This window comes from Nymphaea colorata, chromosome 11 (genome assembly GCF_008831285.2).
Source record: "Nymphaea colorata isolate Beijing-Zhang1983 chromosome 11, ASM883128v2, whole genome shotgun sequence".
NCBI classification, from domain to species: domain Eukaryota; kingdom Viridiplantae; phylum Streptophyta; class Magnoliopsida; order Nymphaeales; family Nymphaeaceae; genus Nymphaea; species Nymphaea colorata.
The window spans coordinates 13,672,067-13,692,348 of NC_045148.1; the positions used below are offsets into that span (position 1 = coordinate 13,672,067).

At 37.7% G+C, this 20,282-nt stretch overlaps 1 protein-coding gene across 1 annotated transcript; it reads right to left on the bottom strand.

Moving 5' to 3' along the window:
- Positions 1 to 581: 581 nt before the first annotated feature.
- On the bottom strand, positions 582 to 17,436 carry LOC116264049 (protein SLOW WALKER 2). The gene is made up of 17 exons (XM_031643967.2): positions 17,182 to 17,436; positions 15,213 to 16,201; positions 14,482 to 14,557; positions 14,242 to 14,361; positions 13,649 to 13,724; positions 12,714 to 12,782; positions 11,868 to 11,948; positions 10,323 to 10,394; positions 9,825 to 9,917; positions 8,239 to 8,397; positions 7,301 to 7,384; positions 7,041 to 7,184; positions 5,018 to 5,107; positions 3,831 to 3,913; positions 3,297 to 3,692; positions 2,274 to 2,511; positions 582 to 1,787 (listed from the first exon to the last, which is right to left on the bottom strand). The coding sequence occupies exons 2-17, from the start codon at positions 16,156 to 16,158 to the stop codon at positions 1,077 to 1,079; spliced, it is 3,438 nt and encodes a 1,145-aa protein (XP_031499827.1). The 5' UTR covers positions 16,159 to 16,201; positions 17,182 to 17,436; the 3' UTR covers positions 582 to 1,076.
- Between the last annotated feature and the right edge of the window lie 2,846 nt (positions 17,437 to 20,282).

Here is a 20,282-nt window from a genome sequence, read left to right on the forward strand (position 1 = left end):
AGGTTGGAAAAGCAATAAAGAAATTTGAAGATGTCTCAAAGTTCAAATGTTCTTTAAATATAGTAGCATTTCTCCCAAGGCAGAAACCTCCGGCTCAGGTGGCGATTACAGGCTCAGGCTTCATCTCAAGATTGTATTAAAGAGTAACGCCTTTGCTTAGGAAAAGACGCATTTTGTTGCTCTACCAATTACCATACATCTCAAGTTGAGTTGCAGGTTCCTTCGCTTGGACCCCCATAAAAAACGTTGGGACAATAACAAACACCCTAACATAATTCAACACAAGCAAGCGCTACATTTCACTTTCTAAGGGCGCCACTAAAACAAATTCTTCTGACCACCGTATGAAACAAGATATTTCGCAAGCCTACTTCTAATGAGTCTTCTGTTTCTTCAAAAAACGTATTATAGGATGGTGCTCTTCAACGCTGGAGATGTTTCAAACTGTCGGATTATCAAGAACCAGTGATTTCACTTTCCTGGCAACTGGCATTCACCTTGTATGGCAAACAGTTGGCAAATGTATCAAAATTTCCCCAACTTTGTCGACGACCGTTTTCATGACTTAAAAAAGTGCGAGATAAACAAAGAAACTAGTGAACTTTTACATTATAATCACGGCCAGAGACCAAACCCCTACAAAATGTATGGGACAGAGCTTCCAGGGCACAATTGTCAGACTGCTGCACACTAGGAGAAAGAACTGATAAAGGAAAACAGGATGAATCACCTTAAGAAGAACCCTAATCCTAAGTTAACTTTCGCCCATTCAGAAAAAGCTTAACAAATCAAGCCATCACAACAGCTTTTAGTACTGGCAGCTTCTGTCTATATCCTAATCCATTTCAATTGTAAATCCGAGGTGTTCCTGCTCTATCTGGCAGTATGCATTTTTTCAGTATCCGGTACCCAAGCCCTTCTTATGCACCGCTTGCTGCCAAGCCTATAACTTGAGTTTTTAGCCAGCACCTTTGCTGAGCAGAACATGAAAAACCATAAACAAAATTTGGAGACATGAATTTGACTCAAAATGAGCACCTCTCAGGAATTATACATGCTTGGAGCGCACACACCAGTTATGAAGACCGTTTTCTCTTGTGAGGTTTCAATTTCCTTACTTCCCCTTCATCATCATTCAACAAATGATCATATTCTTCCAGGCTAGCAAAGGGTGAAGCTCCAGATTTTTTTCCGCCAGTTCTTGGATGCTTCCTTTTGCCAGATGTTTTGCCAACATTTACAGCATCTAAATCAAGTTCATCAGCAGCAGCATCATCACCACCAGAGAAAGCAGCACTTCTAGCTGTAGAGGTCTTTCGCTTCTTCCTGTTCTCAGTGCCTTCATTAATATGAACAGAACCACCTTCTAAATTGGCATCAGCATCATATAAATTATCTTCATCACTATCTTCAGACAAACCAGCTGAAATATCTGCTTCATCATCACTGCCATCTGCAAGCAATTCATCATCATCATCAATGATTTCATCAAGTTTGTCATAGTCATACTCGCCATCACTTTCTACCACCATGCCTGCTGAAGTTGCCAATAATTCATCAATCTCCTCATTGTCACTCTGATCAGCTTCATCAAAATCATCTTGGTCCTTATCAAGACCAATCAATTCTTCAGCTGCCTCGTCTTCAGTCTGCTTCTTCTTCTTTCTCCTCTTGGATGAGCTCTTTTTGTTCACATAGAACCTGTGAAATACTATATCCTCAGGAGCAACTTCTTCCTCAGCCAGTGACAATATCTCTGACCCAACGAAATGTTTGTTTAGATCAAGCTGCATGAAAAATTAAAAAAAAGAAAAAGAAAAAGATCAACACACATGTTCTCAAAAGAAACTATTCTATACTAAATAGCACCAAAAATGCCAGGCTGGTCCCACAGCAGCCCATTAAGCATGAGCAGACTACCCAAATAATTGTAATTCAACATGGCTTCAACGGACATAGGTAGGGTTGGCCCTTCTGAAACCAGGTTCAAAAGCAAATAAAAACCAATTTTATGTCTTTTCGGTGCTAGCATGTTATCCAATATAAAGCTGACCCCAATTGCCAGGTCCTCAAGTTAATCAGGTTTCATGAGCAATAACGAGGCTGATTGTGCACAAGACACCTCAATGCTCATCAGTGAAATGGTCTAGTAGAACAATAGTATCGAGTATGCATGGGTTCATCTGTTTGTCCTTGTCGCATCAATAAAAATATGTGCCATGACACTAACTTCTGGAAGAAAATCATTTGTTATCCAAATAACATATACAAACCTTTCTTGCAGGTGCAATTTCAGAACCACCATGCCATGTGCCTCCTGACCTCCAACTAGATTTTGGTTTCTTTTCAATAAACTTGTCCAGAAAGGCAGAAAGAGACAAATCTCTTATTGGTTCACCATTGTACACAACAACTGCGCCTGATAGTAGGGTACGGGCCATTGTAGCTACTGACGGATGTACATGCAATGCCAGAGCTGTCAACTCCCACCAACTTGTACAATCTGCACGACTGTTAAAGCAATTTAGTAAAAATGTTAGGAATAAATCAAACTAATCCTCATCATGTTTAAGACCGTTCCTATAGCAGACTAATTTAGAACGAAAATTTATCATATCTTTTCAGAAAATGGAAGTAAATGGTGAAAACACGAACAATTGTCAAAATAGGACGAACATGGGGGTGGGGACACAAAACAGATATATGCAGAGGAAAAATATATCATTATTTCCTGCATCGATTGCTTAAGAATCTAGGGATAATTTTGTTACATTTTGACAAAAAGAAAACCTGTACTAACATGGGAAAAGCTAACTGTCTCCATTGACTTTCCTAGAAGAACTTTCCACTTTGCAGCATTCTAATATATATGCTTATTTACTACATATACATTATGAGAGATCTCAGTTTGTAAAGTTGTGCCATCAATTTTTTCCCTTGGTTTTTCCTCATGACAGCAGTTAGCCAGGCATGATGTACAATGAAAAAGGGAAAGGACTTGGGTACATGAGAACAAAAGCAAACCCACATTATAAATTCATTGAAGAAATGCAAATTCTGTTTAAGCAGTTTCCATAGATAATCTATAGCACCTAAAGATCCACTTCTTCATGGGAACATGATTGCTTTACCTGAATCTCGCTAAAGTAAAGGCTACAAAAAACCAAACATACATGAAAGAGAACGTGACAGTCCACCTAGCCCTTGCTTGTGGAAATATTCCCACCATGGCGAGCTAAGTGCATGCCACAAAGAGCTTGATGTAACATAAGACAGGCATAGGGTTGTAAATATACCAGAAAGAAGGCTCCCGATGCTTAACATCATATCCACCAGGCATCACTGATTTCAGATTGGAAACCTGACCATGTCCTTTCTCATGTGCAGGTTTTGTATCATGTTCTCCCATGCTAGGTAATGATTTTACAGCTCTTGCTTCACTTCTAAAAAAACCTTCTTCCCCCTCTGAGCCACTTGTTTCATCATCTGACAAGTTAGAATCTGGAATTTCACTCTCCTCTGAGTCAGAAACCCTACTAATATCAACAGCATTATGCCCATTAGACACAACATCTGTTGAGGTGGTAACCCTTGTAATGGGAGAAACGCCAGCCATATCTTCAGGATCCTCTATGACATCATCAAAATGTTCGAGACCATCATCACCAGACTCATTCTGCAGCAACATGTTCCTGAAAATTCCTTCAAATTATGATTTGTGATAGAGCTATATTGTGTAAATATTTTACATGATAAAACTAAAAAACAAGCATAAACATGTAGCTCATTATATTTAACCAGAAAGATAATAATTTAACATTCTTCCTGACCACAGAAGAGGTCTTGCTTTGAGAACTTCAGACAACAGAACCAGGCATCCACATGCGTACTGTGGTGGTTGATGTAGGGCAACCTGAAGATATGGCATAAATGTAAGTAATCTTTTGCATTCTAAAGCTTTAGCAACCAATAAAGGTCAACAGTCACATAATCATTTAAGGGGCTCAAATGAAACATCAGAGATAGGCTTAACTAGGAACGTCATTACCCAGTGGAGTATATAAGTTGGTCTGCATTAATCTAAATAGGCTAACAGCCTCAAAGGAAATAATAAATTTTACAAATCTTGAAAACAATGTACACAACAAGCAACAAAGTACCAATTAGAACATTTAACTGTCTAGAACCACTAGCATGCTGACCACTACACTGATACTATCACTAATTTTGACAGGGCCATTGCTACAAAGACATTTTTCAGTAAATGGATGAAACAATAAAGAAAAAAAATGACAAGGACATTCTGCAAACCTAATGCAAAAACCCAAATGGTAAAGTCATGACTTGTGAGAAAAGAAGCCAATGAAGTCACAGCAGAAGGGGGTCACACAAACGTGATAGAGTAAGTGGCTGTAAATTCATAACTTAAAGCCTTTTAAATGACAGCACGACTAAGCTATTTGAACATTAATGGAAGAGTTAACTTTGGTTTTGCGTCTTGAAGAGGACGTAAAAAGAATACAGCTATTTTTCCAAGACGCACAAAGGGAATTATACAGACCACTGTCGAGGACAGGATGCAAAGTACTATTATTTGTTACTGGATCGGGCATAGCATGTAATGATGGCATAAGAATATATATCTAGGGAGAAATAGTATTGATTTTGTCTCATAATTCAAGCAATCCCCAGACAAGTGTTCACATAAACATGCATTTCCAGGAAAACAGAAAATACACCCTTCCTATTCATGAAGAGATAAACATGGCATAAAAAATTTATGTAAAAATTCATGCAAAAAATTGAACAGAAAAATGTACAACCAACTAACAAAGGGAAAGAGCAATAACCTGAAGAACCTACAGGAAGACTAAAACCAAAGAAAGATGAGGAATAAATCAGGCGATATATTTGAAAACTATACAGGATTGGATTATCACAATCTTCATCACTAATAGGATAACAGCAGCAAGAAAATCACCATTCCAAAGTCAAACCAGCAGCAATGCTAGCTTACCTGCAGCAATCTTTTAGAAAAGGCAGCTACTCTCTTTACATTCACATCACTTTTCATTGCTTGCAACAGAAGTGCAAGAAACCTTTCAGACTGTAACAAAGAGAATGAAAAAAACGAGTAAGTTGAAGTTACAAGGTACAAGCCATTCCAAGTATAGATAACAATTTTAACTTCAACCACATAGGAGAACTACTTTCTCTGAACTTTGCAACCTATAGAAAAAGGATACAGGCACAAGACTCTAGGATCATGGTTTACTTTTTTTTTTTTTTTCCCTCTTGTGGCTCCATACCTAGAGGCTCTACATATACCAAAGAACATGCACTTGGCAACAACAAGTGGTTATGCAGTTACAAGATATGGATGCAAGGAAAGCACACCCGGTGCAGTTTAAGGTGTCTTATGATCTGTAAACAAGTAATGGCTACTTCAACAGTTAGAATTAAAAGGCTTGGATCATAGCTCCAGCTATGAGTCTCCTAGTTTCAATGATCAACCCCACAACAGAGAGATTTCTTCCTCAGCACACTCATACGATACAGCCTGGCATGCCACTGTTGCCATGGTTGCATATGAAGTTATGTATGGGAAATCGCCAACTGATCCCAGAAGTATAGAACCAATAACAGTCCAGATGAAAAGGTAAACAAAGCTCAGAAGTCGTGAAGAGATACTAATCTGCTCAACGAGAATTTATGATGGGCGCAAAACAGGATGAAACAACTCTATGACAAAAATAAGGAGAACCAAATTTTCCAGGTGGTAAACTTGTTGCTACTCAAGAATCTGCCAGCTCTCAAGAATGATTATTGAAGAGGCAAACACAAACTATCCCCTAAATAACATGGACTTTTTAGCAAGGGTAGGAAATGCAACATATCGCATCTGAAGAATTCAGCCATACAGTCAGTGCTTTGTGTGTCACGATATTCAAGGTAACTGAGGAATCCCATACACAATCAGTTATGCCACCCCTCATGATCTCAACCTTTTAAGGTCCTCGAGCAGTAGAGATTCAGAAGGATGGGAGATTGGCAATTTAGTGGCTGGTTGAACAGGGTGAGGAGGAACATGAAGAATTGACATTGGAAAGCTGCACGGAAAAGAATCTTTTTCCTTGTTCTCGATCCGGAGGACAAGGTGATTTTTGGGAGGGAAGAAATTGATGCAGCTTAACAGGTATTATGGTCTGTAAATAACTAAGGGCAGTTCAAATGTTAGTCTTGAAAGGTTCAGATCGCACGTCTGGTTATGGGTCTCTTAGTTTTGATATCCAGCTCAGTAGCTATACAAAGCAAGTATATCACAGAAAATCCTTCATCTCTGAATATGCAGAGTATTACCATGCACCACATAATTAGAGGACCAGTATGCCTAGAGCCCTAAATAGCTTTTCAATAATGCCCTCAAGATCCAACTTGGTTGTGAATTTACCAAAAACTACTAAAGCAATAACTACATTCCAAGCTGTACCATTCATATTTGACCGCATAAAATCATTAGAGTGAAAGATTCCACCACACTGTAGATCTTATACAGCAAAATTCTTGACCATCTTGCACAATCAAACGCACTGCAGTTTTTTTTACTGTACAAGAGTAAAAGTTCTGTAATGATGGTCACCTTCCATGTCCCAAGTCATTTAACCATGATAATGGCACCAAGACGCAAGAAAACTGGATTACCCACAGAAATCAACTTAAAACTAATTCACCATACAAACTAAACATATTTCCTATGCTAGTTCTAGGGACATGATTTGCTTAATATCCAGAATATCCTCTTGGATGCCCCTCCTAATTGACATTATTACTGAATTCAAAACTCTACCTCAAGGAAATGCATAAACACATAAATTATACAATAATACATGCTCTATCTCATCATTTTCTAAAGGCCATTAGTCATCATAAATAATATGTATCAAGCAATAAGAAAAACTAGAGGTATCACAGTTCACAGAAAGTACTTAAAAATTAAGAAAGAGGAGAACTCCAAGTTTAAGAAAAGAAGAGAAAGTTACACTTGTTGACTTCATGATAGTGGGAACCAGAAGATTGGAATACAGGGCACGATAAAAACGGTCGCTGACTGCCTGGTTTTTGGACAATATCTGAAAGAGAAGCATCAATGCTTGCACTCCGATATTGAAATTCTTTGAATGAGCCTAAAATTGAGATACACCGGATTAGGCCCAGAAATATAAAAGTAAAAGCAATTGATCGGCTTTGCAATTTCACCACCCCTAGCAGGAAGACTTAACACATTCCCTTTGGTCCTCACCAATTTGAAAAGCACAGGGGTTTGATGTTCAATAACAGCATCAGCCTCCTCAGATGAGACGAAAGGAAATGCCCTGTTGACACCCTGCAGGAAAAAAGGAAACATGTAACAGGTACTCTGGACTCAAGATATGCTAAATGTATCTCTATTAGTTGTATTCTTTCTTTTATTTCCAAGTGTATACACATTCTACACCTACAAGGTAAACCTTAGTACTAGGTTGTGTATGCAGAGGTATACTCTTTGATTTTATTGAAGTATGTTAACTATATATCATGATTCATTCTTTGTTTTCAGATGACACTTTTGTACTTATGTTTACCATGTTTTTGACTCGGTTGCTTTCTGAATAACCGACTGGCACTCTGAATTAGTCTTAAGTGCCAGTTCAAAGGAAACCATGTAGCCCTTGAACTTTCTTTTCACCATCCATTAGACTGGCCAGCAAAAATATACGAGAGAAATAGACTGTAGTGGACACCTCTTTGACTAGCCGTTGTACAAGTTACGATGTACATATGAGAGTGTAGGATGCAATTTTTAGTGCAGAAATACATGTCTCTATGAGTGAATTTAGGGTAGCAAGTGTGAGTCAACATGTTTTTCTGAGTCCTTTAATAGTAGCTTCTGAGTTGCAATGTGTAATGCAAATTTTTGTTTTATATGATTAGTAACACGATATATTCCCTTGACTGTGCAGATTGGGTTTCTGCTTTGTCCACAATATTCTGAAACAAATAAGTGTGATGCATGTTCATGTGCAACATGAGATAATAAATATTTGTAATAGAATAAAAGGAAACAATCAAGAGTTAGAGCAGTTTCTGAATAACAAAATAAAAGAAAAGGACACACTTTTAAGGAATACAGTCATTTTACTAAATGAAGATAGTAACTGAGAAATAGATTAAAAAGTAGAATATATAGAGCAGACTTACAATCAGAAGTGCAGATAAAAGACGACAATCAATTTCAACAGCAGGCAACAAAGATGAACCCTCATTTTCCTTTTTGTGAGCAGCTTTTGCAACTTGCTTCTGCACTGTTTTCTTTCCTCTTACAGCTTTTTCACCACCACCCACTTCAGAAGTCAATACCTGAGAAATTGGAAAAAAGACTCACCAAAAAGGTAATGGAAATGATATAAGAGTCATTGAACACTTGAAAGAATGAAAATCAAAAGACTGAACAAAAATATGTGCAATATAGCACAGTGGCTACTAGGAGACTGTATCCCAATGGCCAGAAGAATGGAGATTTCCAGCAGCCAATTGTAAAGCCTAGTTCATGCAGATTAACATTCCTTCGTATAGAGATTAGATTTAGTTTGTTTTGTTGTTTCTCATATTAGATTACATTTAATGAGAAATGTTAAACTTCTGCCATTGGTTTTGCATATTCAATGATTGTATTGACTTTCAATCTCACCAACGATTACATTTCAAATATTAGTAATAGTTGACATAACTACAAAAAAAAAAGTCGCCTTTTTGGCCTAGGCGTGCTTAGGCACTAGGCGCTGCCTGGCGCCCAGGCAGCACCTAGCTGCCTTGACAACATAGGATGTAAGGCACACTGAGTCAGAATATACACAAGTTCCAAAGACATAATATATCTTACAGTTCTGAATTGTTAGGAATTAACCACGCTCTCTCAAAGCAAAAAAATTAGATGTAACAACTCACAGCATGATTCTTAAGGAATATTTACAACAGTGCTTCAAAGATTTTATTTTCTTGCAAACAACAGGAACTAATAAAGAAGCCAGAACTTATTTAAGCTTTGCATTCTAATCAGACTGACTTGCTGCTTAGTGTTTGATAATATTGAAATAGGGACAACATGAGCACTAATAGATTCATAAAGAAAGAAAGAAAGAATGTGGACAGATAGCCATGCATCATGTGCATACACATGGAGGAAAAGGGGGGAGAGGGAGAGGGAGAGAGAGAGAGAGAGAGAGAGAGATGGCCTTTCAAGATGAGCTAGGATTAGTGTCAGACCAACCAGAAAAGAGGGAGAGAGATGTCCATATTCCACCATAAAATGCCCTCAGTTTCCTTCCTCAAAATGAAAAAACTAGTTTGCAATGGTCGCAGGAAACAGGAATACAACTTAATGATTGTTTACTAGATAAAACTTCCAGTTAAGCTACTAAAGCATACAAATTTGTTGTTCCAGTTTGAATACAATACATCTGATCATCTTGCCATGCTCTAGGACAAAATGCCAACTCTTTAAAGATAACATAATACTGCAGAGGTGACAATAGGCTAACTTATAACAAAAAATCTCAATAAATTCAAAATATTGGACATATTTGTAACTATGATTTAACACAGCAATAGCTTGAGACCTTTCTCTTATTGATGACGAGAATTCAACAAAAACTTAATTAGCATTACTTTCAAATTTCAAACAACAGAAGTTTCATGAAGAGAACGACAAAGAGAATAGGAAAGAAAGAGATAGTAATAAAGACAAATCCCAAGAAGAATACAAGTGAAACACCCTGCCTTCACACCTTAAAAAGCGCAAAATAAATGTCCACCAACCGCTTTGCTACTTTAGGACCATCTCCTTTGCTATGCAGGACAATCTGGTTCAGAAAATTTATCTGCACATTGGACATACCATGAACAAGGGAAAAGTCAAGAAGTTGTCATGAAAGCTGTTATAAGTTGTTAACCTCATCACGTAGACATGGAAGCAAGAAAAGCCCGACAGCTTGAATAATAATGTTGTGGCACAACTGGAAGCTTAAAGAGAGGAAATGTTCTAATATTCAACTTCATTATATTTTTAAAGTTTAATTCTTTGTGTTGCACATCTAACAACATGAAACAATCTGGTCTATTCAACACAATCAGATGTGTCTTTCAATAATTTCTATAACATTTATTACAAGCATAAGAAAAGTGCTTTTAGAAACCCACAAATAATTACACATAAATGCATAACCACTTCTATGCTCATATATGCCTGTAGTTTCAAGCTGCAAAAAACGAAACAGAGAACTTACAGCATGACATTTTGCCCTCAAGCCAACATGTGGACGGAAGAGAAAGAAGTCGACCTCCTCAATAACAACCAACTACAAAAAAGATAATCTTTTGATGAGATATCTCTGACATACACAAACCATTGATGCATACAGATACACATAGAACATCAAGTGGACTTCAAGAAAACAGACTATAAAAGATGTTAAATGGCCAAACAGAGAAATGGGCAGCAATAGTGCCACATGGATCATTCAACTTGACAGTTTACACCATGTCAAACGAAAATTATTCTTTTCATGCACCCCATGTTAAGCGCAGACCTAACAAATGAGTTTCTAAGTTTCGTTTATTTCTGTTTTTGTGTTTTCAGCTTAAGTATTTCTTTTATGCAATGGGTCAGGTGGCTCAGGTCCAGTTAGGCCTGTCTTAAACCTGACCCATCACGTTATGTATTTAAGCACAATTAAGCGAATTAAACCCTAATGAAGAAGATTACATTTCGTGAGAGAAGCTGGGCTTCGAGTGAGTTGAGGTGTTAGTGCAGAATTCTGCGCAGAGGAGCCTGATAGCTGCATGAGGGCTACCACCCCATTATAAAGTCCTGAGCATCTTAAAATGGGAACCCATACATATACGCAATTACGTCTTAGAGTCAGGCTAAGGAAAAACTAGAACGAAGCCATCATAATATCACTATATTAATTCCTAAATGATTTTATTATAGAAAACAAATATAAACCTCAATATTCAATTTTAACAAAAGCAACTTATTTCTCGCAAGTACAATCCCCGCATTATGGGAGCCAGTTGATGAGAAACTGATCCCTAATCTGTAATCTACAAAATTTTCCACACTTCCCTAAGCTTGTTGTGGTAACCAAATTTGGTTACACGAAAACATTTTCACATTACATGGATAGGGATGTAAAAATACAGAAGATTGACACCAAATACAGTTCACATTGAATTTAATATGGTTAATTATCTAATCAAACACAAATACAATAAATGAAGTGGCAGATGCATCCAGTTTCATTAATTAAAACATATCCTAGTTAAATACAATTCACAAAACAGGCCAACATTACCATACAATCCCAGTTCTCGGCACAGTTTCAAATTCATTCCTCAATTCGAGCTTTATCTATCACGTTCATTGAGATTAAGTAATAGGATTAAAAAAAACAACTTTATCAAAGATTAAGATCAAATGAAGCAGGGAAATAGGATAGTAAAGGGAGGCTATAGAACAAGTACACAGGAAAAGGAATCATTGCAATGAGAAAAGTCAAGAAAGGGTCAATGAGTGATTATTAACTGAAACATAAAAGAGCATCAAGAATGATATCCTACCAAACATAAATATTTCATTCAACATATCCAATAGAATTTCCACAATCCATTGAAAGTCTATTGACTCTGCCTTCCTTTTATAGTATTCACGTGAGTGAAGAAAATCACTTGTGAAGGAATCTGAATAATATACGAATATTAAAAGAGATAACTTTAAAGCTACAGAAATGAGAAAAAGTCACCGTGTCAAAGACAGGGATAAGGAGCACCTTCATATTCGGATGAGTAGACAAGAGGCATGTCAAGAAAAAACTAGCATCTGATGCAACTCTTGCTTCTGGGTCACCTAACTGCATATAAAGCCAGAAAACATAAGCAAACCATATTTGACATTAGACCTAGAATATGGAACTTGTTCAAACCCAAAGTAAACATTAAACATGATAGGAAGACATGTTCCCTAAAGAAGAAATACAGGGAACAGTAAGACATTTGAAGTTTAAAACAAAACAGTATTCGAAAACACACAGGTAGGAAAGCCACTACTCAAACACACAGGTTGGGAGCCACTAGTCACTTATCAGGCACACACATAAAACAATTGACATCACGTGTGCAAACTAGTAATACACTTGAAATACCAAAACAAGAGAATCAAGTACACCAGGAAATTGAACAACAAAGAAATTGTGTGACATGTGATGTATAAGACTAGAAAAAAAATGAGATGGTAGCAACTTACATATAGCATTTTCCCCCCATTCAAGTAAAAACATGAACATTTGGCCAATGAAATGTTTCAGTGACATGTATCTTTACACAAAATTTTAAAACTTAACTCAAAAAGAAGCAGAATCAGGCCCAACTCAAAACATGGGAAGAAAGAAACTTATGTTTTCATGGATCCAAAAAAATAAGGGCATCCTAATTGTAACTGAGTAATATTGCTGCCAGCATTCACAAGTGTAAGACATGGAGGTGGCTGGCTAATAGAAGAATCCAGTTGGAACAGGTGCTGCATCAGCATACACGTTACTAAAGAATAAACTTCAGCATCCAAAATCAGAAAAGCAAATCATTGCATACATATCCATATAGGAGTGTCTTGAAGTTACCTTGTTGACAACAGCAGAAAGCAACCGCCTTTCTTGCTCTGGTTTACTTTCTAAAAGTTTATACAATGTCTGAGGAAGAAAATAAATCATGCATGAGAAACTATGAAAAGAACTGATTTTTTAAGCACTACCTCCGCTCATAGCCAATAGCAAAGGCTCAGAGAAGACCATACAAGCCCATATTGACAGATTATAAGCAAACTAGAGTATGCTTAACAGAGACCAGATGCCAGAAGTAGTCGTGGTAACGCAGCAAATTCTGAAGAACTCTTAGATCAACATTTGACAGGAAAGACAAGTTGAAATTGAGACAGCCTAGTGGCGAAAGAAACAGGACAGTATTTTGTAATTCAAAACTTACAACAAAATAGACAGAAGAAAGAAACTTGAAGCTGTAACTCATTCTAATATCCTTTGGCAACTAAAACCATAGTCACAAATATCCTTTACGAGTTTTAAACAGCAAGGTTTTGCCAGGTATAATATGGCAGAGTTATTATTTCTTGGGAAAATCTCAGTAAAAAAAAAATTAAAAGATCTTAAAAATAAAATGCAAAAAAAATGGAAATAGAAAATGTAAAAGAAGGCAAAAAAATGGAAAAACGAAAAATTCAAAAAAACATGAAAAATGCAAAAAATGCATTGTTTTCTTGGTTTTTTCATTTTAGTGTTTTTTCAAAAGAACATGCCTCGTTTTTTCAGCTGACTCAAATTTAATGTGTTTTTTTGAAAGAAAAATGTGATATTTGTAACTATGATTAAAACATTAAAAAGAAACATGAGAGAAAGCTAGCAACCAATAATATATCCCAATGATAGCATCAGCAATGAAAAGATACAAGGACGACTACAAGAACAAAGTACTAACTATATTGAATACCATAGACATGTTATTCAATTTTTGCACAGGGAAAGAAAAGATGGAATTTGCCCACCTTCAGTGATTTTTTCTTCAGAACATAAAGTGTATCTTTAGAAGCTTCCTCAAGTGCAGCAATAAAACGCTCATATCTGTAACCACCAATAACCCAAATTGTTACAGAAGAGATGCAGTAATATCATGAGTCATGAGCTGAGAAAAGAAGGGGCTCTGAACATGAGTCAATTTAGTAAGGGATTTCAATGGAGGCATTCCAATGGGCTCTGGAAAGAAGCAGGATTTGGAGTGGACACAAGTTGCGGGATTGACCAAATGAAATGATTTTGAGATGATATCTACCTCTATCATCTAGGAAGAACAGAGGTTAAATCACCATAGAAACGAGAGGGTTCATCTTGGAATCAAAGGGTTTAAACATGGGTGTCAACCTCAAGGCAATAGTTTTGCACCACATAGGACATAGGACCTTGGAATTTTGCATGTGGATCATTGATGACAATGTGCTAACTGCTATCTCACTCATTCTCTGTATTGAACAGACGGTTGGATGTTGGACATGTCATTCTTGCCTATGGCCTTGGTAAAAAATAGTATACAAGGAGGTGGAAAGCCAGAATAAACTGGACTATCATGTTCCATAGTCGATACCTATTTTTCAGGCAGTCCTCCCAGTACCAAAGAAGCAAAAGAAAGAATCCATCCTTTGACTCTGATATGCAATTAAGTGGATGCTGGAAGAGATACTTCAATTTACGATCTGGTAAAAGACTGATTACAAGAAAACAATGAAATTAAGTTTCTCATGTAAGGAAAAAAATGAGAAAACTGATGATAACCAAAAGCTGAAAGCCAAACACGCACTAACTATGAACAACTAAAAAAATTTACCTCACCAAAAATAACTCTCTCAGTGCATCAAAGCCAGTCAATGCATGACGTTTTCCTACCTTGGACATCACCATGGCTACCCATATTGAAAACAACATTAAGAAAAGCGAGTTAGATAAAACGAAAGTTAGGTAATAAAAGGCATCTCAGAGCACATTAAGTCTCCTCAGAATATAAACCTTAAAAAAAAGAGTCTCCTTGAGGTAATAAGGCTCATAACTGACTCAAAATTCATAAAGCTTTGATGATTTACAAACAATTAACAAAACAAGGAACAAAGATAAGGTGTCATTATGACCAAGAAATATTGTCCACCGTAAGAGCATGCATTTACATATACGAATCATACAAAATTAGGAATATTGTGTAACCCTTGCATTATTAACAAATCCATGTTTTCACAACCATATGCCGTTCAACAACTAGTTTCAGACAGGAATAAGCCAGTCGTATCTCATGTTATCAATTGTCAAACCATCGCACGTATCTCATGTTATCAATTGTCGAACCATCGCACGTATCTCATGTTATCAATTGTCGAACCATCGCACAGTAATCCAATGCACATTAGCAAAGCATCTCATCAAAACACAAGAACAGTAGCCTTTTAACCTAGACTGATGGACTAATAGCGCAAGCTGTCCAAACCAAATTACCCATAAAAGGCAAACAATGCACCATTGCAGTTATTGCAAGTGAAACTGATGAAAGTATGGAAATCTTAAAGTTACCTAGCAGTGCATCAAGTGACCGTAAGTTGGCAATGGGATTATCCTGGATCAAAACCGTGAATGCAGCTACCTTGTCCGCTGCCGTACCTGACCTTTGGGCTGCAGCTGCCATCCTCATATCACTGCTCTTTGCCCTTGTGAGTTCGTAATCCTGGCTATATTGCTCCATTAACTGTTTTGCAACTTCTGTTTTCTTCTGAACCAGTGCACTCCACTGGTCTCCACCCATCTCAGACACTTTTTTCCCGCTAACAGAGCCTAGAACTTGAGGCTCTAACTTTGCCAAGTCGTCATACCAATACTGAGACAGCAAGCTAGCTCCCATTAATGGTAACTTCTCCTTCACAGTCTTCGTCGATGCATCTCGGTGCACTTCACTACTTTTAGTCCCAGGCATAGTCTTAAAGTTGGAGCTACTCTTATTCTTGGACTGACTATCAGAACCCAATTTCTTGTGTTTAACGTTTCTTCCTTCTCCATTTTCAGAGCCAAAAACCTGATCCTCTCCATTGATATATTTCCGCACTTTCTTCTGCAAATTTTTACTTTTGAATGAATTGTCAGGGTTTTCTTGGTACCTTGATGGTTGATTCTTAGAGATACCATCCTTGCGTTTCTCACCTCTCTTCCCTGCCTTAGACTTTTTTGGGGCTTCCGATGGGGAGACAGCTTGGTTCTCAGATTTAGAACTCTTGACGGGCTTGAGAGGGCCGATCTTTCTGAAGTCTGAGTCGTCAAACCCAGAGTCAGGAAGAGAGGAAGAAAGGGATGGGGCAAGACCGATTGAGGAAGCAAACGATGAGACCTCCTTTTGTAGAAGACTGTTGTCGCCTTGGTCCTCGCTGTTTGTGTTCTTCCTTTTCTCTGTATTCTTCTTCTTCTTCGTCTTCTTCTGCGCATTTCTAGGGTTTGGATTGGAGCTTCCAACATCTGCCATCGCTCTCATCGCTTAGGCAAGTTTGTTAAACGTGCTGAGGCAAAGATATATCCTTGAAAGTCACCAAGTCCAGATCAAAGAATTCCAGTCAAGGAAACGAAGACAAATTTCGGTCACTCATAAGGGAACAAATTAGAAAGATCAAAGAAAATGCAGTTTGGTATAAAAATGAGATTCAACAACAAAAGAAGGGCCCTTAGCTGTGCAATCTTAAGAAAAAACAGAACCAAACAGCATGAAGCACACATTGACGGCTTCTTCAAGAGCATATGTACCGGATTCAACTCTTCCAAAACAGCAGCACGTATTCAATAACCAAAGTAACTTAGTTCAGGAAAAAATGATGGCAAAACATCATTGGAATAGCTTTAAAGGCATTAATAATGACTTCAAAATAGATGCATGCTTTGCTTTAACGGCATCGAAATTCTTGTATGTGCAACCAACGAAATTCAAGCCCTAAACATAATTAGAAGAGCTTTAAAGACATTAGTAATGACTTAGAAATAGATGCATGTTTTGCTTTAACGACATCAACATTCTTGGATGTGTAACCAACGAAATTCAAGTCCTTTGGTGCCAATAGTGCGACGAAAAATGAAACGATATCACAAACGTCCTTGCCATTGAATTGATTCATCATAAAACTAGGACCGGGACTTCCAAGTAACGACTTTCAGTAACAGGCAATCATCTATAGAGTGGCAACACCATAATGAACTTAAAACAGCAAATTGCAAGCAAGATCAAAGATAAAAACCGAAAAAAGGATTGCTTTGCAGTTGGGGCAGGAGAATTGAGGGCTGGAACTCCTTGCAGCTATATCCGACGCAGTGGCAAGCAGGCCTCCTTCGAGAGTGAGAAAGGGAGAGGGGGTGCAACGGTTGTCAGCCGGCCATTGCTGGCGAGGCCCTCATTCGGGACAGAGAAAGAAGGGCAGGGGCAGGTGACCCTCCCGCGCGAGCGCGCGCGTGCGTGTGTGTGTGTGTGTGTGTGTGTGTGTGAGAGAGAGAGAGAGAGAGAGAGAGAGACCTGCTAGCACAGTCCCCGGCGGGCTTGAAGCACTCGAATGCAGAGAAAGAGGGAATACGATGAGCAGAGGGCACCGCGGGACAGGGGCTAATACGATGAAATATCTTTTCGAATAGTTAACACCATGCCCGTCGTAGAGGAGTGAAACGTCCGCCTCACCTTCACTGCCCAGAAGAGCTCAGCGTGAGCCGGAAGAAGCTCCTGTTAGGTTTTTTTTCGCGGCAGGGAAAACCCTTCCGGGCTCAAAAGCTTTTACGAAAACGAGCTCGAGTTTTTAAGAAATGAGAAAACGTGTTTATGTTAGATTGGAGTTCTTTGCAAAAATGATTTTGTTCTGACAACCGTAATGAACAATTAATGTTATATAATAATATGCTATAGACAAGATATCACATCCATCAAAATACATAATTCATAGTATCATTGACAATCCGTCTTCTCCTATAATGTATAATAAATAAATATTTAACCACAGTAAATCAATTTTCTCGAGGCACTAACGTACAGTAGAAACAAGAGTGAGCGAAAAAATAAAACTTTGAGTAAATCACAACAAACACGAGAACAGACGTTGAATTTATGGTTTAGGCAAAATACAAACAATGATGCCGACAAACATGATAAAAAAAGTCGTAAAATAATGAAATGTACCTCAGGTATGGCATAGATTTGAAAACCAGAAAAGCCTTAAAGAATTTTGAACCCTTGTGTGAGAAAGTGAAACTGAACCCTTTGAATGATAATTAAGATAAGATCCACGCACACGCACAAAGGCTAGTTTGACTAGAGCCAAGGACCAAGGTGATTTAAGAACCTACGATCTTAGATCAAGAATTCTTAGAAATGATTTTAGATTTCATGTTTAAGAGAATGACTGACTACAACTATGGATTACAGTCCTCTGTTTGATTACATCGAGGCTCTAGGATCTTAAAGCCACAACCAAAGATCCTGGTTTGATAATTGTGGAAACCTTTCAGCCAACAATAGAACAAGCACGATCCGCCAGAAGACAAAATTTGTTTACGGAGCTATCAAGAAACGAGAAGAAAATCGAGGACGACCTCATTTGTAGCATCAGGCTCCTCTTGAGACTTTGGATGATTATGCAACCACAAATGCATATGCAAAGAATTCGAAATTCCATAGTATAGGTACTACATGGCGACTAAATACAATCTTTCTTATTATATCAAAAGGAACAGTCTAATTTGAATTTATGTGCCCATGAATTGATGGTTGACGTGTCTACGAAGTAGATCGCAAATGAATTGTATTTGGAACACGTAAGATCTATGGGGTTGTTCACAATGTAATACTTTTAATTATACTAATTGCCTTCAAAAAATATGTTGCGCTTCTACAAGAGTAGGCAATTAACTCCCTTGGGCACCAAACGTGTGCAATACTCATACGCAAATTATGCATCACATCAATGTTTTCAAATGAAGTATCATTTTGAAATTGATCCTATAGGCTGACATGACGTACCCAACTCGTGTAAGCATGGTAAAAATCGATTTGAGAACTCAGATTGACAAAATGATCTTTGAGCACACCAGTCATTTTTACTGGAGAAGTTGAACCCTAATGATTGGTACAACTAAATCAATATACTCTTAGTTCTTACATGCACTTACTAAATATCACTTATTTTGACATAGTATGTAAGACAAGCCATGTAAGTTGCACTAATTATAACAAGTCGACCCAATACTGTCCCCGTTATTCTGCTTTGAGAGACTCTTGAGATGTCAAAGTCTACGCCTCTATGTACCTGAGCCTCCTCAAAAGCTTCTGACTACATACGATATTTTAAGGAGAAAATGTTGATAGACCATATATGATTAGGTCTGGCAAAGGACACATCTAGGGAAGCAACTAACTTTGATTTGAGAGCCAACATTTGCAGTAAAAGCAATCCATTTGATACTCATCTTTACTGCTGGGGAATTATGTTGTTTCATGAGGAAATCAGATTAGATGCAATTTTAGATATGAAACATGATTAAGTGAAAGCCTCAATCGGACATGCCTAGCATTTTTATTTTATATTGACGGGTTGAGTCAATCTGCGATTGTGAGATAAAATTGATTTAGGACACACCAAAATTTGGGTACCACTACCACAGGTGCATGCTTCAATATTATTTTATTACATGTACAAAACATTGTATTAGCATCACCAAGATATGATATTTCATTTATTCATGCTCATGGGGGCACATGCTGTAAAAGCAAAACTATATCATTTGGATGTTATAAATGTCCCAATATATCAAAAGCGAGTGGGAGAACGTTAGATATAGAGGTCCGCCCATGATGAGATGAACCTGAAACCACTCCCAAATGAGAGGAAATGGTTAAAAAATGACTTTGATCACATGGGCATTTACAAGCTGTGCAATTCGACTATGATTCAACATTTCTTTTGCGTTCCCTCCAGTTCTTTTTCGTCAAGCATTTATAATCAAACCGGTTTTGGGAATTCAATTAAGGTAAGTGCGATTTCATTCATCAATGATTTAATAACAAAAATTGATGCATGATCAATAATCCTTCATATGAATAAGGATTGAAAAAGAAACATACTGCTACCAAAAGCATATATGAAATTCCTAAAAAGTGTTCAATTAAGCACCGGGGTAATCTAATCTCGATCAGATTTGAAAGCTCCACTCAACTTTTGTACTAACAATATCAAAAGATAATGAATCCAGAAAAAAAATTGTTCTTCCAAGTGTGGTTCTGTTTACATGCACCGCCGCACACAGAGAAGTACCCGTACTATTTTTCTCTTCCTGCAAAAGGCCACTGCGCAACTCTTTAAAGAAAACAGTATGGAGATATTATGCCTTATTGCCGACACCATTCAGATGCCTGTGTGGTTAGCACGTGAGGTTTCTATGACCAGTCGACTGACACCGGTCCATCCAGATGATGACTGCAAGGGCGTTTTCGTAGGACACAATCAACCAAGAAGAACAAAGGAAGCTCACGCCTCAAAGTAACATTTGCATTTAACCGCTATAGTTGGGCGGAGACGTTATCATGCAAATTAAGCATTTAAGTGTTGCAAATCCGTCTTATCACTAAGACGT